We start from the raw sequence: 26,102 nt of genomic DNA, 5'->3' as shown, positions 1-26,102 counted from the left end.
GCATCAATAATTCATGACTCATTTCTGGCTTTATGTGCTAACCAAGTAGGGAGCCCTATAATAATATAGCATTATTTTCAAGTCAAAGCTCCTACAGTAATGTTCACCCATTTTCCTCTTGAATATGCATACAAATCCTCTGCCTAAAAAGTGACTAAGTTTGGGTGGCCACAAGGCTTTGCATATTTCTTTGGTTAATGTATTATTAGTCACAGTAAGCTCCTTTTTCCATTCCCGTAGGAGAGCTTGTAGAGGCTTGATTTTTGTCAACAAAAAGAATATATGTGTACACCTTCCCGTCTTAAGCTGACACTTTTATAAAGCTTTTCTGAAAAAAAGGCCGCGGAGCAGCAAAAATGTGTTTATTAAAGTGCCTCTACTCAAGGGAAGTAAACTGTGTGTGTGGGGTTAAAAAAAAACTGCTGAGATGAATAAACAAACAAGCCCACACCATTGCTATTAATAATTACTGAGCTGCTCCCCAGCTCTCCAGATTATTAAGACATTTAACATAAAGTGCTTCCTTCATACTCTGTGTTTATACCTTATATTGCTTTGACCTGTGTAAATGAGTGAGTCCATCACCTGAAGGGATTTTGTATTTTTTGTATTGGTTGCTCTGGGTGACCACATCATCGTCATGGATGTGTTGCTGTATGATTACATGTGGTGCCTGTGAAAGTCCTGCTGCCGTGCTGGATGGAATGTGTTTTTTGATCTTCTGGGGTTGGGGGGTGAGGACTGCAAAAGTGCACTTACCTCGTCTCGCAGTCAGGCAGCCATAGCTAAAGGGTGATGAAGATGATTTTGCCAGCATCAATCTCTTCATTAGAAAGTAATGGTCACTTCCACGTAGGGGATGTCTAACACCTAAGGGCCACTTTGGCATTGATTGCTCGAGCCCACTATGATTACGATCTCGGCAAATGCTTGCTTGGGTGACTGTTGGGGAAAACGGGTGGGACAGAGCACGAGCCTTTTGGCGTGCCTGATTAGATGCCAATTGGAAGTCTCTCCCAGACCATAACCACCCATCTTCAAAGCCATTCAACAACCACAGTGTCTCTCCCACAGCTGTTATCACAACTGTCTGTTCACTCTTAATTATAATTTTTCTCGAAGAGCCCAAACCCCCAGTCAAGTGCTTCCTGTCCACACATCTCCAAGTGCTCCAAAGCCATTATTTAGACATGCAATCATTTGCACACAGTCGGGACATATTGTAAAAACACATTCTCACTGTCATTTTTACTCTCACCAGGCACTTATGAGAACCAAGTGTAGGCTGAGCTTATTTCTGCACTGGGAGAAATGTGTGTGATTAATGTGTGAAGGATGTATCACACATTTTAAAGCATCCAGAGGTATTGTCCAGAGGCATTCGTGTTGTTTTCACCACACACAGTAGCTCAGTGTGCCCAGCTGAGTCCTTTGCTGAGATCGTCCCTCTGTGGCACTGGCTCCAGTCTGCTAGGTGATATTTCTTTAATGCCAATGACTAAGACCTCATTACCCGAGCTTCCCTTGTGGACAAAGAGGGTCTTAGAGATGGAGGATGGCCATCTGGAAGTCATCAAGAGGGATCACAGTGCAGAGCAGCAGTGATAACCGTTTAGCTTGCTGTCCAGAGCACCAGCATGATCCATTTCATGCACATCTGGCCTGTGGTTCCCAACTAAAGTGTAAATTACACTGTAGATGATGTTGACGACTGCAGCTTATCTAAGGCTGCTGTTTGCTGCTATATCAACTTTGTTCCGGTCATTTTCTCAGGATCAACCATCTTTCTAGACAATCGAACAGCTTATCATTAATTTCTTGTCAAGACAAGCAACGGAAATGTCTGCGGGGCGTTCAGCTCGTTTAGTTCTCTGTGGTAATATCATGTTTTAAAAAGATTGAAAAGCACCTGTTGTGTATGTACAGTCATTGTGTGTGAATCACAGTTATAAATGGCAGTGGAAACAAAGATGACATTTGTTATATAAAATTGATTGGTTTGCAGCAAAGAAGGGTTACAACATAAAAAATAAAGCATCCTGCTGTCTGAACCATTACAGACTAATTAGGCCATAATTTATGATTAAAATCTTCTATTTTCTCAAGATGAAGCATATCTAATATTAGACACAAGTTTCATAAAAACACAGACTCACTCGTACTAACAAGGAAATTATTTCTCCTTCTGCACATTAACAGTGTGGTGGCTTTGCAGAGCGATGCTACATGCTAAGCTTCTTATTTCAGTTGGTGACTTGCAGTTTGAAGTTTGTCTCACCTGTTTTGTTTGGTGTACTGGATGTTCGAACAGCATAATGCAAATTTGGCTTTTCTTACACCTGATCGTTGTAACTGCTACAGTGCAGAGCTAATTAGTTAGTTTGTGAATCAGCTAGAATTCTTCTATGCTCTCAATGTGCACAGGATTTGTACCAGCAACATTTTAGCCTCACACACATGTCCTTTCAAACATTTGAAATCCATATAATTATGAAACCATTTTGTGTTCTTTATAACCAGAGCTAAATGAGTTTTATTTTTGAATGGTGCATATACTGGCATAGAATGATAGCCGTCTCATGCAATCTTGAAATATGAGCACTTTGTTAATGTCTTCAGTATGACTACAGAATGCCACAAGTACTGAAAAACCTGTAAGGTCAGTCTGACTAATTGTCATGATTTGCAGTAATGGGTTTGATTGCTGTGTAGCATCACACCTAAGCCATAGTCTGTCCTGTGCTGAAGGCGTTGCGGTTTCTTCTTTTAATAACCATCCAGGTTTGATTGACATGTGTGCAGGCATGCCTAATAGTGGTCATTAAACCGATAATGATGATTAGCAAGCCAGTCCTGTAGAGAGCTGATTAGCAGTGACATTATGACATACTAAACATGGGACGCATTCATCTATATCAGTCTTTCTCACATACACTCCTCATGTCAGTCTTTTTAACTTCATTCCAATTAGCAACAAATAAAGGGTTCTTTGTTGCCTTCAGACTCATCGGAAATCTCGTGTTTTCTTAAGACCCCAAATCTGCATCCCCGACAGAATGTCAGTTACTGTCGAGGTAGAAGTGGGAGACTGTGCTGAGTGGATGTGTTTTAACAGCCACGCACTGCTGCAGTAGGTCATGCTAGGAAGCTGTCCAGTCTGCTCCAGTGGAGTCGATGGAGGTTAAGCACTTTGGTCAATGACATCTTGACATTATTTGAAGCAGGAGTGTCAATTTGTGGCTTCACTCATCTTTTCCCTGCGGTCCCCTGATTCAAACCTCCTAATTAGGCCTGCATGATTACTATTAATCCATGTAGACATTTTGATCACCAAGTAGCTAAATTCTTGTTTTCACTCTTTGTTTACCTTCTAATTAGTACTTCATTTTGTGGCACAGCGAAGACAAACACAATTTCCACATTATCTCTATTGATGTATGATCAGCTTTAATACCCAAATAACTGAAAACATTACACTCTGAAAATGAAAACATTATAATTTAAGATCCACTCCTAAACAAAAAATGTGTACTTTTCATTGACAATGTTATCGTGAAATCCAGGGAAGAGTCACATGCTAATACTGTGCATGGAGGTTTGGGTAGACGGTAGTGATGTAATGCTCAAAGCAGACGACTCAACACAGTTTTTGAACTTTGAAGCACAGGTATATCTTTTAGATTTGAACAAATCGTGCTTCTTTTATTTTGTTATTATTTCAAGCACTGATGCTAATTATGCTAAGAGGCTACTCTACTGATCCCAGGTGCTGGTCTCTGTTTTCCTTCTGCAACAGCATCCCATCGTACCCTCTGGTTGTAGCAGAATAATGGCTGGAATTACAGCAGGAATTCAGATTCAGACCAAAACAAAAATTCACTGCAGGAGAAAAAACAAAACTGAGTCTCACTTGTTGTTTTTCCCTAAAAGCAGTTGCTTCTAAAAGCAACTCTTGCAGCTAATATTTAAGAGACCACAGCACAGACAGCAGGGAGCTCCAGCTGTGAACACTAATCGGTACATCTAATAATTTTGACAGAAAATTAGAGAGTGAATAATGCAGTTATTTTATTTACAGTGGACATAACTCATATATTGTTTCAACAACAGATGGTCTACCTCAAGGTCCCACTGGAATATAATATAACATAATTTAATTTAATTTAATATAATATAATTTAATGTAGGTCTAAGTTCTGTGTGCTGGGAGTGCATGTATGTGTGAACCAACTTTTTGGGTAATTTGGTGAACACAAACGCAAATGCATCTGCGTAACTCATATACTCAATGCTCCAACATACTGAAGTCAGGTGCTTGAACAACGTTGACAAGTGAGAACTACATTAAGCACACTCAAAGTTCCTGAGGCAATTATTTTCTACAATGATGTAGAATAATGTGCTTGAAATGTCACTGGTGTCAATAAATGAATTGCATCGGGAGTGTGCATAATTCACTTTCCAGTCATTAATTAAATGGCCGGGGCTGCCGTGCGTAAATTGCCCTAAACTACCTTGTGCAATTAATGCAGAGTCGCATTCTGTGGCCTTGCATGGCTGGGTAGATTTCTAAACCAGATAAGAAGGTGCAAAGGATTTGGAATTGTTACCTCATCCATCCATCCATTATCTACTCCCGCTTTATTCTGAACAGGGTCACGGGGGGCTGGAGCCTATCCCAGCCCACTTTGGGCAGGTAGCCAGTCTGTCACAGGGCCAACACACAGAGACAGACGGAAAGAAACACCATTCACGCTCTCTCATTCACACCTATGGGAGATTTATAGAATCACCAATTTACCTGACATGCATGTATTTGGACGGTGGGAAGAAGCTGGAGTACCCAGAGAGAACACACAGGGAGAACATGCAAACTCTACACAGAAAGTCCCCTGGCTGAGGTTCGACCCAAGAACCTTCTTTCTGTGAGGTGACAGTGCTAACCCCTGCACCACTGTGCTGCCCATGAATTGTTCCCTCTTCATACATAATTTATATGCAATTAATTTGTAGGCAACACACAAGATGCAAGGTTGTATTAAAAAAAAACCTCCTATTTGAATTGTAAGTGGGATGAAATATGACATGCACCTAACCTGTCTGTGGGCGTTTGGATACGTCGGTTCATGTGCGCTCTCGCCCACTGAATCCACAAAGTCCTTTTTGCACCGCAAAAGCGCATCCTTACTGACACACCCGTTGCTCTGCCGCTCCACCCATCTCCGCACGTTCGGGTTCATACTGACCTTCGAAAATAGCAACTCGGCGCCATTGCAGAAAAAAAGCCCCTTGCGCTTTACTAAAATGCAAATGCGCCTGGATCTGGGCTCAGACTCGCTCCGTGCTGGCACGGAGATAAGGCCCATGTTGTCTGGCCGCCTGATGTATGAAAGCTCAGTATTCCTTATTAACTTTGTTATGATCTCTATTAACTACCAAGAAAGACATCTGGCTCTTATGGTGCTGAATCCTCAACAACCTTCACCAGAATGTTGATTATAACGCAGCCTGACTTTCCCCCGACCATTTTTCTGCATGTCTTCAGGCAACACGCTCTCCCTTATTTATTGATTTGATCCAAATGGTGATTGGGAGTGTTTTGTTAAACAGGTGTTTCAGACTGAGAGCATTAGATGTCACCACAGGAGGCTTTACCGCGCTCATTCATTAATGTGTCAATTTCCCCCAGGTGAGATCGACATGGGCACGGACAAGTGCCATATAGAGTCTGTAAAGAGTCAGAGCCTCCATTATGAGCTGCAGTGCTCCAAGCAAGTCAAGTGACACGACTGCAGATCATCTGGAATGTGCTGCCTGGAGGCGCGTTGTTCTGGATGGTGACATCCCATTCTCTTCCTTTCAGGATCTGGACTATAAAACAACTTTGAGGCGGTCCAGCATGAAGCGCACTCACTTCCTCTAGTTTTATACTGCAATGAGCTGGCAGGGAGGGCCTTGATTTAGTATAGTATTCATATAAAACCCCTGCAAACTAAATACCACATTTTGCCATTTTGAGTCTGCAGTTGAGAGAACACAACAGTGTTGTACTAAGTGGTGTTCTCACAGATGGTTCAGTGTGTTTTAATTGTACAAAGAGTCTAGAGTCTATAATTCAATGCAATAATGAGTGTAGGTCATCATATTTAGATGTATAATATATAATGTTTGACACCTGAAAGAGTTTTTTGAACTTTTCAGGCACGGACACAAACGATTAACTTTCACACTGAGAGTCAAACTATATAAAATGTGAATACATCAACCTGATGATTAGAAAAGTAGATCAATTCAGATTTGAATCACGGTTAAATTGAAAGTGTGCAAATTAAAGTGTAAAAGCGGTACAGCATGAAAATGGAACTGTACATTCACCAGTTTCAGCATTTGTGATTCACGTCAGTATGAATTCATTACCTGCACTGTACAGATTGAAAAAAATGAAGAGAAAGTGCTGAGAAGCCAAATGTTGGGTATTGAAAAGGACAGGTGAATGCTGGGATTAAATGAATGAGAGCGGGAGCTGTTGTAAGTACATGACTAAATAACTTCATGCACACATTATTTTCAGCAGGGCTGTCATATGTCATACTACAAATGTGAACAGGCATAAGAGACTTCTATTAGGCTGCTGACAGACTGAAAAGCCCACAGTAATTACGCAAAAACCAAGCAAGCATGACTTTTGGTGATTAAAACAGAAGAAGCCTCTCTACATGTTCACATTTTATTCTATCAGCAATTATAAGTGTGGATCAACAACGGAAACATTACCTCTTTATTATTAGTTATGTGATGTTCAAAGTAAGATACTGCTGGTATTAAAGGTCTGAGATCAGTTATTTAACATATAGCTACATTTAGTTATAATACTGTACTTCTGATCAGTCTCAAAGGTTACAGCCAATACTTATGTTTTCGTACAAGCAGCTATTGTTTACTGTTATGTTTGGTATCATGACTTATTGGTCACAATGCCAATACTGAATCGGCTTTAGCATTGTGGCAATAAACAAAGTAGAAATTAAGTATTTAATTTGTACCAGTTTTCATTCCAGGCAGTTGATTCATATTCTTGTGGAAATAAATTCTAAGTCATCAGCAGTAAAAACACTTAAGCTGTCCGGTAAACAATAACAATGAAAAAAAAGAAACTGCAGAAGCACACAAGTAGGCATCTCTTGCCATTGGAAATGCAGTGTGTTTCCATATTCTTCCAGATCAGGTGTATTAAAAAAGTCACCCAAACCTTGCCATTTCAAAATACTTCTTATTATGTAAAATGATAAAGGCCCTGAAAATCTATTTTCTCAAACAGCCTCTTCCTCTGAGTGATGAGTGATGAACCGGCAATTTTGGTTATTTTGCAAAATATTTCTGTATTTGTGCTTTAGATTTTTTTCCTCATTACACCAATCATTTTTAAAAAGGTCTTTTCAAAAATAATATTCAAATCAAAACTGGATGAAGTTCAAAGTTCAGGATCTTTGTCGAATGGCCAACAGTTTCAGGCATGGCACTGAAAGGCTTCTCCTGAAAGATTGACAAAAAAAAGGAAAATCTAAGAACAATATTTTTACCGAGCACATTCACAAATAATACATCTGCATGATTTCTTTCTAAAAATGTAGTTTTCCAAAAGGAATTTTAGAATATTTTTATATAATTATAAGCACGTCCTTCTTTCATAATTGTACAGGACATTTTCAAGCATTTATTAGCAAAAGTAAAAAGAGATTATGCAAATAAAGGGAGTGTAAAATGCAGCAATGATTCGTGGCTAGAGTAAAATCTGGGATGTTGTGGTCAGCTTGAGCCACATCACCAATCAGTACTTTCAATCGGAGACTTTTTATTGCATCCAGATCATTGCTCCAACTGTACTGTACTACATTTTACTCTTTGAGGAATTATGACTTTTTCTTGCACGCTCTTTTCTGCACCTATCCATGTCACCTTGTCTGTGGGATTCTTTACAGCCCTAACTAAACTGTATTGTACCTGGGGGGCACTACATGACACTCACATGTTCCCGTACTCGCTTGCCTGCGTTTCTCTGTCAGAAGTAACGTTACATTAATCCTATAATAATGTTAGAATGGCTCTAAAAGGACACAAAGACAACACACACAGGCTCACAATGACACAACCGAGCTTTGAAAGTCAAATCCTTGCAAACCAGTACTAAATGCAGGCCGGGAGCCAAAATTACATCAGTAACACTCCAAGGAGTGAAGAGCCTGTCGATGTGATGTTAGCATCAGCAAAAACTCCTTCGGATACAATTCAGTTTAACCCCAGAGCATACTGTAAGTATGATTTTATGCTACCATGAAATATTCAGTCAGACGAAACAATCTGACTTTCTTATGATCTTGGACAGTTCATTGGAGAATGTCTGAAGTTCCATTTGCTAAATGAATACAGTTGAGAAGAGCTTAATTATGGAGCTGCACGCCATGACTTCCTGTATCCGTTTAAAATGAAAAAGTCTTTGCTTCAAAGTATTCATTTCATAATTTAAATGGTTGTCCCCTTGAATAAACACTTTGATGTTGTGAACATCAGCAATATATACTTGTATCTTTTATTCTATGGAGAAATTTAGTTGTACTCAATGATTTGATGATACCAGCCGGTACACACATTAACATGTGGATTTGGGAGGACTGGAACTTGTTTTTTCCCACCTTAAGCAACGATCAATCAATCAATCAATCAATCAATCAATCAATCAATCAATCAATCGGCCAAACCTAAAATTCCGTATGTGTCTTCACTGTGAAGTGCAAAAAACGGAACTTCCTGATTTACATGAGCCTTAATTGACAGCCATTCCTTCCGTTCACAGGCTTGATTAAATATTGCTCATCCGGCCACTGTAAGCTTTCAGGCATTGCGGTTTCTTTTGCTTTTAACCGGCATTGGGGGAACAGTATGGGACAAATAATCTATATACAGATTCAGTGGCTTAAAAATTGCTTGTCCAGTTCACCTGCATGCTTAAGAGCCACATATTGCAACATGTCCTTCTGCCGTGTTCTTCACAATCCACTATTGTGGAGGTTGATTGCTGAAACAAGATAAAGTGTAATAAAGCACATACCGTCACTTTTCTTGCGGCATTTCCGAGGGCTGCCATGGCAACCATTGTGTCTGTCCTTTTTCTTGGTATCACCTCGATTCACTGCCTCCCCCTGTTCAGAGAATGTGTAGTTAACACAATTTTCAGAGAAATCAGAGCTGGTGCCATGATGTTGTGGGCTGTGTGTGTGTGTGTGTGTGTGTGTGTGTGTGTGTGTGTGTGTGTGTGTGTGTGTGTGTGTGTGTGTGTGTGTGTGTGTGTGTGTGTGTGTGTGTGTGTGTGTGTTTAAAAAAAAAAAAAAAAAAAACACCCCCTCTCCCAAAAAACAAAACAAAACATACCGTTCAAGAAAATGGTTCTCCGTTTTTTGACCCACTTTTAATTGACTCAGGACCACATTTACGCACCTATATGGATTACAAACATAAAGATACAATTCATAACAAAACATTGGCACCTGATGCAGATGAAATGCAATATAAATTACTTAGACAACTTCCACCACCTGTATTTTTTATTTCTATTGCTCAGAGGTTGTTAAAATGAAATCAGGGTAATGGAGCATTGATAGCAGTGTGAGAGAAATGATGTGGTCTGAAGCACTCACTGCCCAACAGATATGAAAGGAGACACATCGCAATCTGTAAATGTTAAGCACAGGCTTAAATGTTGATTACTTAGCTAATGTTTGCACCCATTCATCTCAGGCTCGCCTCTGCCTCTATTACAAGCAGCATGACTTCAGATTGTGAATGAATTGAATAGAAATTGAAAATTAATAGTATGAACTACAAACCATAACATATGCATTGTGTGTGTGAATTAGACAAAGGTAGAGAATTGCAACACACCTTTTTATTTTTGTTCCTCAATAATAAAATACATGTTTATTTAATTAACAATATGAAGCATTGTCTGCAACAGTGTGTGGTATGGGTCATGTCGCTCCATGACAGAGCTCTCTGACTTTAATGGCTGCTCTGCTTTAACTGCCACTTATCTTAAAGCAGCTAATAAAGACATGCTTTTTATGTTTTATAATGGACATATTTATGTAGTGTTGACATGAAGTAGTTCATCACAACATGCACTACATAACTAGTAACCTATTACTATGTCAACAGTCTATTGGCATTTTAATGTGTTAGCCACTGACACAGTGTGGTAGTGAAGTAATGGCAATGAGACATTTCAGCATTTGGGTTTTGAAAACAGTAATAGATTGAGAAATATGCTATTGAAGTGATGTGAGGCGATCCCATTGACACAAATCTTCCTCCAAGATGAGCTCAACTTCCTGCCTGGCTTCATATGGCACTTTATTGTAGCATTTATTTATTTTGTTACCCTAAACATATTTATTTTTATAGATGGCATATTTATTTGTATCAATTTGAATAAAACTTCATTCCATAGTTTTAAGAATGCTGGGAACTCCCATTGTTTGAACAAGACTGCGTTTGCAGTCTGCCATCATCGGGTATTATTTAGACTTTTGATTCTGGTGATAACATAATTACTTTCTATATTCAGAAAAAGTGCATTTCCCCCAATTTACTCAATTTACTGAGCTTAGGTATCAATCATTTGATGTGAGAATTGATCGTAGAACAGACAAATTAGAATTTTGAAGTGTCTATATTTCAATATTAATCACCACCACACTGCCTGGAACCACTAGCTATAATGGTAAATGCTAAAAGTCAGTGTGAAAGCAGGTCAATGGACATTCACTCCCATTGTTAATTCATTATTATAATTTCTTACCATTTTGTTCATTTAACTTTTATGGTAAAAAAAAATAGCAGCTAAACATTGTAAGTTAACAAGCATGTATAAGTAAGTAGCGAGTAAAGTTAATTTAATATAGCACAACATCCGGTTTGTAGACGAGTGTGAGGGACAGCCAGTAATCCATGGTCAGCAGTATTTGAAGTTTTCTGTCATCTGTAGAGGCAAATACTACTGTTCAGGCTGTGTATGCCGCCTTATTACAAAGTAAGGAGCCATTGCCACTGCTGCTTTTATTGATGCTGTGGTCCTGCCATCTGAAAATAGTTTACACCATTGGGGTTGTGAGGCTTTGTGCTTTCAAACAACATATTAAATTCAAAAAATACGATGATGGCATTCAAAATACAGCCACAGAATTTCACCTGACCCCTACAAAAGTCAGTAAATGCTAATACAGTTTGGATGTTGAAGGAGCACATTTATTCCAAAGTTTTTACTACATTTAAGTCACACTTGTTTTTACACTCAATGTGGACAATCTGGGCAATAATGATGAAGACACTTATAGACCTTTCAATAATATATTTCTCCATATTTCTTGTTTGTTTTATTGCTCATTAATTCAGCATTTCATTTATAAGAATGAGGGAATTTAAAGGGATGTGTTACTTCTTGTCTCAGACGTTAAAAATCATGTTCAGTTGTAGTTACTGTGATGTTTTCAGATATCAGGCAGATTCTAAATTAGCCATCATTGAAAAAAAAAAAAAAAAAAAAAAAAAAAATCCCCCATAAAAGCATGCAATCTTTAATGTAGTGATTCGATAATTACCATAAAAACCAGTAACCATTTTTGATAATTGTTGTGCTTCAGGCAAAAAAAAAAAAAAAAAAAATAGTTCTCTGCTTCCAGCTTTTAAAATATGAATGTTCAACACTGTATAATGCCAGTGTGTACTATACCTCTCAGCCCACTAGGGGATACTGTGTCAGTGTCATGTTTTGCCTTCGGGAGGCGGAAAAGTAAGGTGCCTATGGATTAGCCACCAAAACCCATGTGGTTAGGTTCAGCAACACATGCAATCATGGTTTGGGTTACCAAAAGTCATTTTACCTGATAATGTTATATATGTCACCATAAGTTAGTTTATGTGTTTTGTGTAAATTCAATTTTTTACTTATATTAAGTAAGTAACTTGTGTTGCGCATCGCCTTTTTACGGACTGGAACCCGCCTACTGGGTAAAAGTTCATGAATACATAAACCCAGCACATAGTTAACAGCTCGACTAGTTATGAAAATAGCACGTAGTTAGTTTACAACATGCATATTATACTGCAACGTTAAAGTTATGGTGTCTATGGCTTGAGTGGTAGGGTGTTGAAGAAAGGTGACAGAAGGACGGAACCAATCATTTTTTCATATTCATTAGTAGATAATAATACATACAATTTTTTTATCGTCTCTAATATTGTTCAACTATTTCTGGGTATCTGTATTTGCAACATCCCTGAGTGTACTGCAACTAAAACGATCTCGGGAGACTTGGTATAACATACAAATGACCATTGCGAAAATGTAATTAAAAAGACAGTTACATTCGCATAAAAATAACCATAATCCTATTTTTTTATGAGGGTATATTTAATGCAAATGTAAATCCCTTTTTCTCTCATCACTACCCCAACTATGCGTCTCAGACGTAACCACACCGGCAGGGCTCACAGAAGTCTTCGGAGCGCAGACAGAGAAACGAGCCCTGCAAATAGCAAACTTGGATCTCTCCTTTTAATATCACTCGTCTTTTTGTTGTTTGGTTATTTCGGCTGCAGATGAACAGTTCAGGTTGAATGATTATTTTAAGAGATTTGTTTGTTTAGCCTCCATTTTATGTTTGGTTTTTTATTTTTTAATTTTTTTTTTTAAAGAAAACTAACTTGGAATCGGGACACCATCAGCCGTCGGAGCGACAGTTATAATGACTGTTTCTTTCCTTTCGTAGGAAATAAGCAGGGGATGTTTGACAGTGCAGCCAGATAGCCTCGAGTGCGTCTCCTCTCCCGCACACCGCGACTACCTGGCGAGAAGATTTGGATTAAGACTAATGAACTGGGGGTAAATAATCTCCACAGGACGGTTTACGGGACGAAGACCGCCTCATTGGCTCTCTGTGTGATTTTTGTTTTGTTTCCACACCTCTGAAGGCAGAAGACGATGTCTGTCCGGGGATACTTTGTCGCTTTTTCAAAATGCACAGTGCTTTTCTCTCTGAGGATTTTGCTTTTTGTGCCTGCAGGATTGCCGGTTCGCAGCCAAGGGGACTCTCAATCCGACAACAAAGTGATGGACAATATCACGGTCCGACAAGGAGAAACGGTCTTTCTCAGGTGAGTCATCATATATACATATTTTTCAATTTTCTTTTCCTCGTGCCGCTGCTGCTGCTCCAGAATTCTATTCCCAAAGTTGAGCGCTGCCTGCGGGCTTTCGTAATTGAAGTGTTTAGTGAGCGGATCGAGAGGAAGAAACAAGCCTGAAGTGTTGTCTGTCTTGTCATGTAACCGCCGTTGAAAAAAAAAGAAAACAAAAATAAAGGGGGGGAGGGGTTTGGGGGGGATTTCAGAGGATTAGTCCCTGGAAAACACTCAACTCAGAAGCGACACTATTCTAATCTTCTACAGTTGTTTTAATTGTTTTGTGACGGCGCAGAACTAAAGGTGGAGGGCAAGAGTGTGTTTCTGGAAGGAGGGAAACCACACACACACACACACACACACACACACACACACACACAAAATCATTCGTCAAATCTCTGCTAAGGACTGAGGAGGATGCGGTTGTAGAAATGAGTTGACAAGCCGGGAATTGTCTGTGATGACCTTTCCCCTCCTCTGCGCCCACTGAGGCTTACTGGATACAAACGGATTTGGCCTATGTGGCTTTCAAGTGTTGTCGGAAATGTTGAGTGTACCATGAGCAATAATCACAATGGCCAAAGATGATTTTTTTTTTTTTTTTTGGAATAACACAGTTGGCAAGATGTGTATTATGGATGTAACTGTGTTTGCGTTTAAGACAAGTGACATGGACGTATGTTTGAGGATAGACATTTATTCCTGGCTCCATGTTGGCATCAGTTTTCAATATTTTTGCCCTGTTGATGGAATTAAAATTGGATGAAGAAAAATGTTTTTTTTCAGCTGCAAAAAAAAACAAAGCAACCCTGCTAATGTGCAAGCCAGGGTCCAAAGTTCAGTGACAGCTTTCAAAATCACTCTTTATTTTCATAATTTATTTATTGGAAATGTACCTTTGGGTCATTGCATGTTTACTAGCTTGTAATGTCTGACGTTAGCAAGTCACATGAACTGATGACATCAAATGTTTTGGTGGCCATCATAACAGACTATCTATCCTGTGAAGGTTTAACAGTTCAGCAGTCATTTACACTCCTTCTTCACTATGCTGCAAAAGTCACAAGAGCTTGTGTAAAGTTACTCTTGGCACAACGTGTTATCTGACCAAATACTCTTGATAATACAACATTTTGTTTTGACCTCAAAGTTATATTTCAGTAGGTGAAGGAGGGCTCAACCTGGCTGTTGCTCCGTGTGCTGTAAAATCACAGTGAGCAAATGAGGCAGAGTGAGCGTTTAGGATTAAAATAACTGCAGCGCAGCAAGACAAATTAAATCAGACTGGCATTAGTAGAGCACTGATCAGGCTTCTTTTTTTAAACAAGTTTAAAAAAATATATAGAATCAAATAATAAGAAACACATAATCCATGTTTTAGCTGATATGTTTGCATCTACTCTGAAGTGGCTTCAAAATCTGTGCAAATTATGGTGTCTGTGGCTTGAATGGTAGGGTGTTGAAGAAAGGTGACAGAAGGACGGAACCGATCATTTTTTCATATTCATTAGTAGATAATAATAAATACAATTTTTAAATCATCACATTTTTTTTAAGTTAGACATCATAGTACTGGAGTGTAGTTGAAGGACTGGACAGTTCAGTTGAGTTTGTACTGACCTAACGTTCAGCACCATAGACAGCTCTGTCTTCTCTTTATTTGATTAAGGTCGGTACCAACCATGTTTCTGCAGTATGTTACACTGACAGCATTGCTATATGTATGCTAGCCTGCAAAACTCTTGTATTTTAGACTTATATAAATTAACTTTTGCTCCTATCTCTCTTGCAATTGGCATGCTGTTCCATTACTACTCCACTGTTCAGCCCTGCATCGGTCAATGGGACTGGCGAGTGTGAACTTGCCATGATGTGCATCAATCCTGCAGGCCAGGCAGTAATGGCTGTTTCGCTCTTAAATTGATTCACACATTCTGTGGCTGTTCTGCGCTTTCATCTTGTTGGTGGGTTCCCACAAGGGTTGAGCAGGCATTTGAATCTAAAGCACCAGCTGTTATGAGGCTGGATGTTCAAGCTGTCCAGCTGTCTATCGTGGCTGCTTCTAAACAAATTTCATTTGACTTGTCCATAAAATCAGGATCATTATTTTTCAAAGATGTAAGGGGTCTAGACAATGAATGGCAAGTAAGCAAGTGAGGCTTGTGAGGATTGTGAACAGTGTAAACTTTAAAAGAAATGTTATAATGATATAATATCTCATTTTACAGATATAGCATTAATGTTGGTATTTCTAACCGCTCTGCTGGGTTGAAAATTATGTTGACTTGTTTTCTTTTTTTTCCTGAACATGTCCCTGACATGTGCTGAAGCCAGTTTTGTAAGTAGGATAGTGGACCATCGTGTCGGTGTGATCAGGCCACCTGCCAACCAAGTCCAGACTGGGTTCTTTTCCAGCTTTCATCCACAGCAGCATTTAATGAGATTTACCTCAACGTAAACCGTGACTTCCTTTCACTGTGTTAGTTGTGATCTGACCCATTAAGTGACCACTGTAATATTCTGTGGTTCTACTGACAGTTAATTGTCGAAGCAAAACGAATGATGCAGGTTTTTGTCTCACAGGGCGCGGTGGGGGCGTCCAGCTTTATTCATGTATCGCCATGTCCATGTCCATGTATCGCACTACGGCGCACCTTGCTGACATCATCACAAGACAGTTATACCTGAACTGGAAATGTCCAGGATATTTTACCACAATGACCTTTAAGTTTGATGAATTCATATTGTATTTATGCTATATATAACACTTAAAACACACACTGTGATCTATAAATTGTCCTGTTTCTACAGAATAGTTTGGTTACAAAACAGCAACAGTGGACGTGTGCATGAAAATTCAACAGCATGTTTAAGTTGCAGGATGTTGAGCAGGGTTAAAATCAGAACGTATAAGCTGAAGCGTACATGATGCAGGGAGACTCTCTCCATCAACAAAACAATTTTTGTGTTACTTTTGTAGTCCATGGGAAATTTGAATGTATTGTCTTCTCTGGCTGAAATGGACCCACCACCCCTGTTGTGCTCTGTGCTAACAATCTCCCCACTTCCCTTTCTGACAACTGACAAAACTGAGGGTGGTATCACAGTTTGAATTATAGAAAGCCTGTGTTGTTTTCCATGCTGTGGCCTGATTTGGGGAGACAATGTATAAATAACACTAATTATCCGTTTATCGCAATGTGAGTTCAGCTCTGACGCCCCAGTTGATCGACTGATGAAACTTTCTGTGGAGAGTGTGAAGCAAGTAATTGCATTAGCTCAATACATTACATAGACACATACTGTACTGTACACAAAACCAATATATATCAACAATATGAGGTATTTTTTACTGTTGGTGAAAAAAATAATCTGAGATATGAGCATCACTAAAGTTTCCAGTTAGATTTTCTGACAGAGTTTGCAAAAGTTGAATTGTATTTTGTTGTGAAAGCAGAATCAGCCTGTGTATATACTGCATGGGTTTATAGAACTCAGCATTTACCTTTAAAACAGCACTGGGTGCACTTGCTCACAACTGACTTGGCAGGTTGTTCCAAGCTTCTTGGAGAACTTTCTACAGTTGTTCTGTGACTTTGGGCTGTCTCGATCTTTAGCAGGACTCTTTGTTCTTCTTGAGGCTGAAGAAATGTCTTTAGTTCTCTAGCTGTATATTTGAGGTCATTGTCCTGCTGAACAATACATTTAGATCCAGTCAGATGCATCCCTGATTGTATTGCATGAAGGACAAGAATTTAAATATCTCTTTTAAAACCTTTTCGCGTGAAGAATAAACTGAAATAAGAAAGAGCACATGTGAGGCTTCGGCTGCAGTATGTGCTGTTATTTTATTGAGAGGCTACGGTTTCCTTTGTTTCCTCTGTTCTTGGTATCAGAAGGTTGACTGCTGCTCTTGGTTCAAACAATTTTCTGTTATCTGCAATAGGCTATTCAATCTCTGTGAAATGTAAGGACAGCAGTTAAATGCACAGATACTGAGTTTTCTTGACAGCACAGACAGAGCTGCAGCTATAGCCCTAATATATGACACTGAAATTCTGATCTGTGGAAAGTTGAACAATGCTTTGTGTCAGGCTCTGTTAGTATGTACGTCCGCCTGTTGGTAGCAGTGTGCTTTACATAAAAGAGACTATAACTCAACTAAATTAGTAGTATATTTAATTTCCCAAGGCTCAGCCCACTCAAATTGACTAAAAAAGAGACAACGCGCCTCCTGAGAGTGCGATTAATGAATGTCACCACAGCAGTTGAGGAGGGCCAGCAACCTCCTGAGACGCTTAACTACCTGCACAGAAATAAATGAAAGTCTCAGACGCACACCGTGTTCACGTGTATTCTGCTCTTTCCTAGTTTCCTGATGAACCTGTTTGGGATTCAGGTCAAATGTGTGAGGGATAAAGCTTTATTGCAAACAGCATGAACATTTTAATTGCCATGATATTTAGTGAACATTTATGAATTTGTATAACTTACATGTGGCTTTTAGCTTACTTGGTGCATTGCGGCACAAAGCTTTACTGTCTGTCATGCAGATTTTTCTATCCATTCCATGGTTTGCGTTAAAAGAGCTCTCTTGTCAAGAGAGCATTCAATTCATTCCTCATTTGCCTTTGGCCAACATTGGAAAGCTAATAATTTGGTTTCCCAGAGGGATGCTAACGATTGTTTTGGTCATTCTATTTTTTTAATTCAAGAATTTGTACTTATTGTCTTCAACGTTACTGTCCGGGAAACGTGCTTTCACCATCAAAATGAAAAAAACAACAACACAAAAATGGCAACAGAACATGATAACGATACAATTTCTTCAGTTAACAAGATTTTATACAATCCTTTCTAATAGAGGTGTAATATATGTCAAAGCAGTTTCTCATTGAATTGAGCACTCATAGATGGACCTTTTTTAAACCCCTTTTCTCTTTGTGTTTATCGAAGACTGGCTGAAGTCGGTCTGTGGTGTGAATTGAATGTGCATAAACATGACCAATCCATACATGATACATTTCTTCCCTCGGTTATCAGGGGAATGTAGCAGAGCACCGTTTAGTATTTCAAACTGTATGTATATAGGATTTGGATTTCACCATTACTTAGATGTGGGTGTGTTAAAGGCATGTTTGATTATTTTTTATTTCATTTGCTTTATGTTATCAGCAAACTTGCACAGATTTATTAAACAAATTATTCGACCATAAAAAGACCCTATACGCATATATATATATATATATATATATATACCTGTCACAATGAAACAGATTTCATTGTGACAGGACTTTCTCGTGGTCATAGAACTCATAACATGAGCCACCAAGTCAGTGTAGGGAGGAAGCTGGGTGGATGGATGGGTTAATATAACACGAGACTTGTGTTCATGCAATATTTCTATTCAACAAAACCATGATCTTTCCATAACTTAAATGTGTTTCTTAGCCAACAGTCAATTTGACAGATTCAGCAGCTACGATGTCATTCTTTTGGTTGGATGTTTGTGTCAACCTGATAAAAGTATGTCCAAAATTCCCTAATTTTTCTTCCCTCAATTTTTATTCTCCGACAATCCCTGAGGGAAATGTCTTTGGCATCTAAGTGTTCTGCTGTGTTCTCCAGTTGGTCCTCACTGTGTCTTTCTGTTGTGTCGTGCTGAGCAGGTAGTGCACAGTGCTGTTTTAGAGTTTTTTCTCTGAAAAAGGCTGCCTGCTACATGTGAAAAAAACAACGAGAGTGAACCAAACCAGTAAAAGTGTTGGCAAGACACTTAAGAAGTGAGGTAAAATATACCATAAAGCTCTGGAAAGTAAAGCGGAAATGCAGATTCAGTTAGTAATTTTCTTTGAGTACAAGCAACATTTTTTAAATTGTTTATTTATTGCTACATCAAAAACTGAGGGCATACATTAAAGTTAAGTTTTAATGTTTCTGTGATATTTTTTGTCTTTGTTGGGTTTAGAACAAGCTTTTAAGGAACTAGAGAGGACAGGGAGTCCTCAAAAGCAGACTGATTTTCAGTAGAATTCATGTAGAAATAACATAGTATTGTCAGCATAACGGTTGTGTTGAGTTGGAAAATATACATGTTCTAATACTGTAGCTAAGGGCATAATATTGATCCTTGTGAGGCACCTTTATTGAACATATGAACTAGAAAACATGACATTGTGATGAAACAAAACCCTCTAAGACACTTCATGTTTTTTTGTATTTTAACACATCCAGTGTGTATGACTGACAGTATGTAGTCGTGTGGAAAATGATAGGGGCTGAAATATGACCTCGTGATTGAGGATTATTTGCCAAAAAGCCATTAATATAACTTATTTTCTGCAACTCAAAGCCTCCATTAAATGGCATTTTGATTACATATTGCTTCTTTAATTTGATGAATTTCAGATGGAAACAGGATTTTCATGATAACACATACTTTAGGTAACTGAACACAAGTTAGTAAGATAAATGATTTTTATTTGAGATTGAAAAGTAGACTTTGCTTCTCTGTTTGACGGCATAAATCTGTGGATATGGTCTATAATGTGGCCATCAGTAAAGAAACGGTTTAATAACCCAGACAAGTTAAAGAAATTTGAAAGCTGAAAATGTCTTGTAAAAACTTGTAAAATTAGAAATACAACAACTAAAAGGCAGCTGGCTGAAAACTGTCTGGTCGTGTCACGTGCTGCAATCACAGATTTCATCAACAAATCTCAGTTGGAAAGATTAAGAAGTATCTGTGTGATTTTGGATTTCATAATTTAAACTTGTGCATATGCTCTGGGAAACAGCTTGGCCTACATTTACAGGCTCTCTGTATTGTTGTTGAGAATAATCTCATATTTCCAGTGGATTATAGAGCAAGGACTTGCTGAACTGTGGAACAGCGGCACTTCATCATTTGTAATTTCTGAAAGATATGTTTTTTCTCCTTTCTGTCTTCCCTCTCACACTTATCTTGCTTTGAAGTGATTTAATTCCGCTTTCAATGCTGTCCAGGAAATTACAAAGCAGCAGTAATGAAGTGTGACTGATTGGACAAGTGCCCTTGTGTGAACATTCATTTTTCGGCTATCCAGGAATGTGGAAACGTGTACAGGGCAGGTCGGATTGTGCTGATTTATTTTATAGCCTTAAACCACAGCAATCAGAAGCTTTCTGGTACCAATTCTGCAAAGTTGATCATCTTTGGATCGTGCTGGTGCCCAAAAAACATAGCTCAAGCTAATGTTTTTATCATTCTGAACTGCAACCCCAATAAATTGTTCCTTGTAAAAGATAGTTACCGCTGGCAACAAATACAAAGCTACCTTAGCCATTCTCAATTAAAGCTGGCTCCAACATTCTGCATATTGTATGAGCTGTGGTGCGTCCCTCTATGCTGCCCCAAAATATGCAATATTGATTACTTTTTCTATGATAGTACTGTTGTCATCAGAGCCATCCCCTTCCACTTTCTTGTGGTAACATGATCTTGCTGGCAAGCAAGCAGTTGTTGATCCTGCTGGGGGTGATAACTTCACTGCAGTGTGCCATAATGTTTCTTTTTGGTGGGGATTACATTTGTCGATAGGAAACTATTTTTCCTAAAAAAAAAATAACTAAATTTGTTTTATTCAAACTATGATTAAATTAAACAAAACTCTGGTAACACACAAATAAGTTAAATTAGAGTTGATAATAGATGAATTAATGATGAAATTGTTTATAGGTGTTTTATATTTGTATGTTATTTTATTCATACCAGTATTCAATTAAAAATGTCGTATTTATTTCAAGTTTATTTTGGTTGTGCTGCCAGCATGCTTCATACACACACTGATTTTTGTGTGTGATTGCAGAAAAGTGTGATAGTTACGCTGACCTATGGGCAGCATGAGTAGAGCCTTGCTGCAGCGTCTCGTCAACTTAAGCAGGGCTCCAGTCCTGTCTGGGTATTAGAAGAGGAGATGGGAGGGAGAGAGGTGGAGTGCTCAGGATTAGGTGCTTAAAAGATTCTCAGCTCCACCTCCCCTTTAGCACCAAGATATCAATACTGCAGGGCACTGTGCCTACACACATGCACACACACACACACACACACACACACACACACACACACACACACACACACACACACACACACACACACACACACACACACACACACACACACACACACACATGCATTCCTATTACTGACACAAGGATTAGTGATGGATATACCTCACTACTGCTTTGGTGGACCAGACACAGCCTCAGTGCAATATACAGAGCTCCCACAGAGGTCATAAAGTCTGTAAAGGTATGAAACATGATTGGAAAATAAAATCCATGCCTTTCAAAGTGTGGACAAACTCCACTGGGTAGCTACAAAATCAACTCTGCCAAATAATGCATCCCCACTTTCAAGTCTTTCTCTTGACTTCAGGAATGATGTGCAGTAATGAGGACACAGTTTTGGCTCAACATTGTGAATTTCAAGCATCTATCACTTATTTGATCTGAGGAAGGAAGGAGTGTAATGGAAAACACCTGTATCTACATTTATTTCTGGAGATACATATACATATTATGTCTAGGCTATTTGAATTTAAGACTTTCAATTATGACTTTAACTAAAGCAATAATTGAAACCTACAATCAGCTGTGCAGGCAGCCCCTACATTCAGGAAGAACAGCAAATAAAACAGAGGGAAGTATCACACACCTCATTCTATTTTATTGAATTTAACTTGACTGAGTGAATTTGACACTCATTAAATGAACTGCATTTCAAAATCTCATTGCAGAATTGTAGAACATGTTTCTATAACTGTCTAAAATGTGATGTTTAAAGCCACACTGATAAAGAACAGAAATGTTCAGACAAACTTTTTCAAGAATGTCGCTTCTCAGTTGAATAACTCTAAACAAACATAAACAACATGTACACTTTTTTCTGTCTTTGAAGGGTATATATTTTTGTACTTGTAACATGCTGTATTTGTTTCTGAAGCTTAATGTTTTAGAAAGATGTTGTGTATTACCTCAATATGTGCATTAGTTTTAGTTGAAACAAATAAAAAACTTTGGCCTGATGTTACCAATATATTAAAGTCAGGGAATTACCAAAGTATTTGTACAGATATTTCACTACTAACTAAACATGCCTCATAGCAGCCTGAATGATTCAAGGTTGGGGGTCATCAAAGTCAGAGGATTTCATTCTCTGAGGAAGATGAGCGCTCACATATGAGAGTGTTGTTATTGAGATACATTAGTTTTGATCATAGGGGACCAACCAACATTCCCATTCCTACAGTTACGACTATAGTGCAGCTAAAAATGTAAATGATACCCAGTGCCACATCAAAAGTACGCAATGCAAGTAAACATAGTTGTCTGGGTAGGAGAAGAATTTTTTAAAACCTGTGTGGACTGTGCTAAATGGAGCTGAAATGGAATGACTGTTGGTCGGTTGATTTTGGGAGTACTTAATCGACTAAGTGTATTAAAAGTAGTTGCCTCTTTGACTTTCATGCATATATCAGTACTGCATTACGCAAGTTCAGAAAATGCAAAGTGTAGCAGACACACAATAAATTGCTCCTCTAAATGCATATGTCCTTGCATCTGTGAAGGGTCCCATTGAAGGTGTCATGGGATGATAAACTTTAGCATCAGGAGTAAACACAAACTGTAGATGCAGGATCTGGCCTCTTCCAGCCATGAGTTAGTGGTGAGACCAAATGAGTGGTTTAAGTGCGCATCTGAACGATGTGAATACCTTACCTTTGATTTCACTCAAAAGACAATCGGCATTTAGTTGGAAAACGAACAGCTTTATTTACTTTCAGTTGTAATTGTGACCAACAAACCTCTCCTCTGGGTAAAATACGTTTCTACTGACTTTACACTTCAAAGTGGAAAGACAGGGAGAGTGTGGTAGAACAGGCAGGGCTCCAGGCTAAAGCTCCAACTCACCCTTCACGCCTGATCAGAAACTTTCTGCCTGTATGTATAAATGTGTGTGTGTGTGTGTGTGTGTGTGTGTGTGTGTGTGTGTGTGTGTGTGTGTGTGTGTGTGCACGTGCTGGTTATTTTTTTTTTTATGTTTGTGTAGAAATATGTCCTCATAGAGGATAAAAAGGTGAGAAAAGATTAATTTGGGGTTTAAATGTTTGTTCGATGAATGCAACAACTAGAGTTGTAGAGAAGCTGATGTGATTATTTGTTTGTTTGCCCCACCATCCCTGCCACTGCCATTACTCCAATCTAGGGCTGGGCGATATGGACCAAAAGGTTTGCCTCAGTGTTTTAAGGTTGAATGGCAAAACACAATATTCATTTTGGTACTTTTTGCAAAGTGGGCTACATGTCCATTTGTAAGTCAAAGCCACATATGAGATGTCACAAGCACTTTATAAAAAAGAGTGTGGTAAAAGTCAGGGTTTTCTTCCTTTTTAGAAAATGTGCAGCTCTAAAATATGCAAAGGGAAAAAAAATATAGATAGTCACCAGACTATTTATTTTATAAATAAACATTCTACTGGCTTCAGTTTATGTATGAATGAAGTAGCCTATGCGCTATTTATTTTCTATTCATTTATTAATATTTTTTGAAAATAGACCTTTTTCTGAGAATGGGACTTCAGTTGTTTCCAACAACAATAACAGACTGATGTCCCGCGCTCTGGGTGTCTGTGTTACAGGTTGTGCTTTTCTTGTTAGTTTGCTTCAGGTTTAGTTAGTGCTCTGAACCACTTAAGAGACAATGCTGCTGTTTATTTGGCATAATGGAGGCGAGGCTCAGTAAATTGGAAGAGTGGCTCCTCACCATGAAAACGTAAACGTTGGCTGCGATAGTTATCCAGCCCCCAGTAGCCTACGTGTGCTAAGCATGGACGGTTCCAACTCTCTCCATGACAGCCATGATGTGAAGTTGGGTGACTATCTGAAGGAAGCTTTGCTCTTCTAGCCAGTGTAAGCTGAACCAGTGTAACTCCTGCTCCTCTTCCAGAGCATGGGTTGTTGGTTGACTGTTCGAAGAACACAGCCTTAAGCAGAAGCTCATGATTTACCACCAAGCAGCTCCACAGGGTTTTACGGAGAGTGTGAGAGAGGAGGGATGAAAACACTGGCATGGCCCTCCGGAAGAGACGGGTTGCATAACGCAACATTAAACTATAGCGATGTAAACAGTATTGTCTCATTCTGTAACTCATTTGAAAACATATCTATAGACCTTAAAAAGTCAACATAATGCGGTAATGAGGGTAGATCAAAAGGTTCTGCGACTGCTCCTTTTGCACAGGGAAGGTATGCAGCACCATGATGTACATGGAGCAGGGAGAAGCCATAACCTTTGGGAGTAAGTGTTCCAAGTTTGGTTGCTGGGTCAACATCAGCACTTGAGTTACACAGAGTTTTGTGAGCAGTGGTCTGGGTGCGTTAGCGATATCTCCATGGACATTATCACAGGGCACACGTGAAATTTTGTGTCAAACTCAGGAAATTAGCTACGGAAACCGTTAAAATATTTCAAAAAGCCTACTTCAATGAAGCAATTTGCCTGGAGAGGTGTTTTGAGCTACATTTCCATTTCTGAAGGGCAGTAAGTCACTTTTCAAGAGCAAAAAAGGTGCATCGGGTCAGGAGCGCAACCAGGTGGGTTTTCTTTGACATCCCTGAGGTTGTGCACTTTAATTTGTCCCACAGGGTCAGACTGTCGATGCCATGTTAAGTTCTGATGTTTTGAGGCTGAAGTATAAAATCCAGTGCTAAGGATCTGAACTTATTGCGCCTGCTCATCGGATTTGGCTCTCTGCCCCTTTTCTCTGTTCACCAAAATTTTATTCGGGCTCATGGAGAAATTACAGATGTGGTCACAAATATGCGGGTCAGTGGGTATAAAGGAAGGCTGGGGGTGAAAGCGACGGAGAGGGCTGGAGTACAGAGGTAAATGACTCGGGGAGGGGAGGCTCAAGGACAAAGTTTACATTGTCCAAAGGTTGGTTTGTTCTAGTTGTTGAATTAGGACAAGGATTAAAAGCACAGTTCCATCATGAGTTAAGTGCATGAGTTGTTCTGCATCATTTCCCACCGGGCATGGGACCGTCACATCGCATGTGTGCCGTCCTCTGCATGGTTCCATACCATACCAGGAACATTTCAGAAGCGAAACGTTTTGTCTGCCTGTTTTTTCTTACTTTTTGTTTTGGTCAAGTGCCTGCAGCAGGAGGAGAACACACTTCTGCTTCTAACTGAATGCTGCAGGGGTAGACATTGATGTAGTGATGTGTTCTGTGATTGGGAGTCTGCACGGGCTTTTTTATTATTGTAAAATTGATCGGATTCTCTTTGTTGTCGCCTTTCTACATTTTTGGCTGGCCGATCTGCTCTGTTCAGCTTGTCGCAATCTCTGTTGGGCTCGAGTGTGAAAATAGACTCACCGCCTATCTTAAGCGCTGCGGAGCACCGACCTGCTTCTGGGACGCAGCTAACATGGGGCACGACCAATGGGATATGTAGCATTGACTTGAATGTTGGTGACATTTCCGGTGGCTGTATTGGAGACGGAACGCAACCCGAAACTGTGATAACTGGCGATGCCACTTCAATTACGCGTCATACTTTAATCAGTACTGCTAGCTCTTTGACTGTTTGCTGAAGTTTTAGTATGCTGTAAAATAATCCTAATCCTTTTTTAAGAATCATCTGGTCTTTCTTATCTGTTTAAAAAAAACAAACAAAAGCATCATCCCTCATACTCATCCTGCCAGGGGTATGGTTTTAATGAATAAAATATAACAATGCAGTGAGTGTCCTTTCTGTGTGAGCACTTCATGTTTAATTTTACTACACAGGTCTGTAGATAAATTGGATATGATGAACAGATGTGC

At 39.1% G+C, this 26,102-nt stretch overlaps 1 protein-coding gene across 3 annotated transcripts in view; it reads left to right on the top strand.

Moving 5' to 3' along the window:
- Positions 1 to 26,102, top strand: part of ntm (neurotrimin) — a 438,955-nt gene that overhangs the window by 292,656 nt on the left and 120,197 nt on the right. For 2 of the 3 annotated variants that reach the window (XM_069165071.1, XM_069165070.1), the window contains exon 2: positions 13,116 to 13,206. In XM_069165071.1, the coding sequence (XP_069021172.1) occupies positions 13,116 to 13,206 (91 nt within the window). Of the gene's footprint in view, positions 1 to 12,821; positions 13,207 to 26,102 lie in introns of those variants that run through there. The other variant, XM_069165069.1, reaches the window with a different exon arrangement.

This window comes from Embiotoca jacksoni, unplaced genomic scaffold, assembly GCF_022577435.1.
Source record: "Embiotoca jacksoni isolate LCO1_2020_lvr unplaced genomic scaffold, fEmbJac1.0.p SCAF_33, whole genome shotgun sequence".
NCBI lineage: Eukaryota > Metazoa > Chordata > Actinopteri > Embiotocidae > Embiotoca > Embiotoca jacksoni.
Note: the sequence above shows the minus strand (reverse complement) of the source record. Positions and strands in the feature narration are given on the sequence as shown.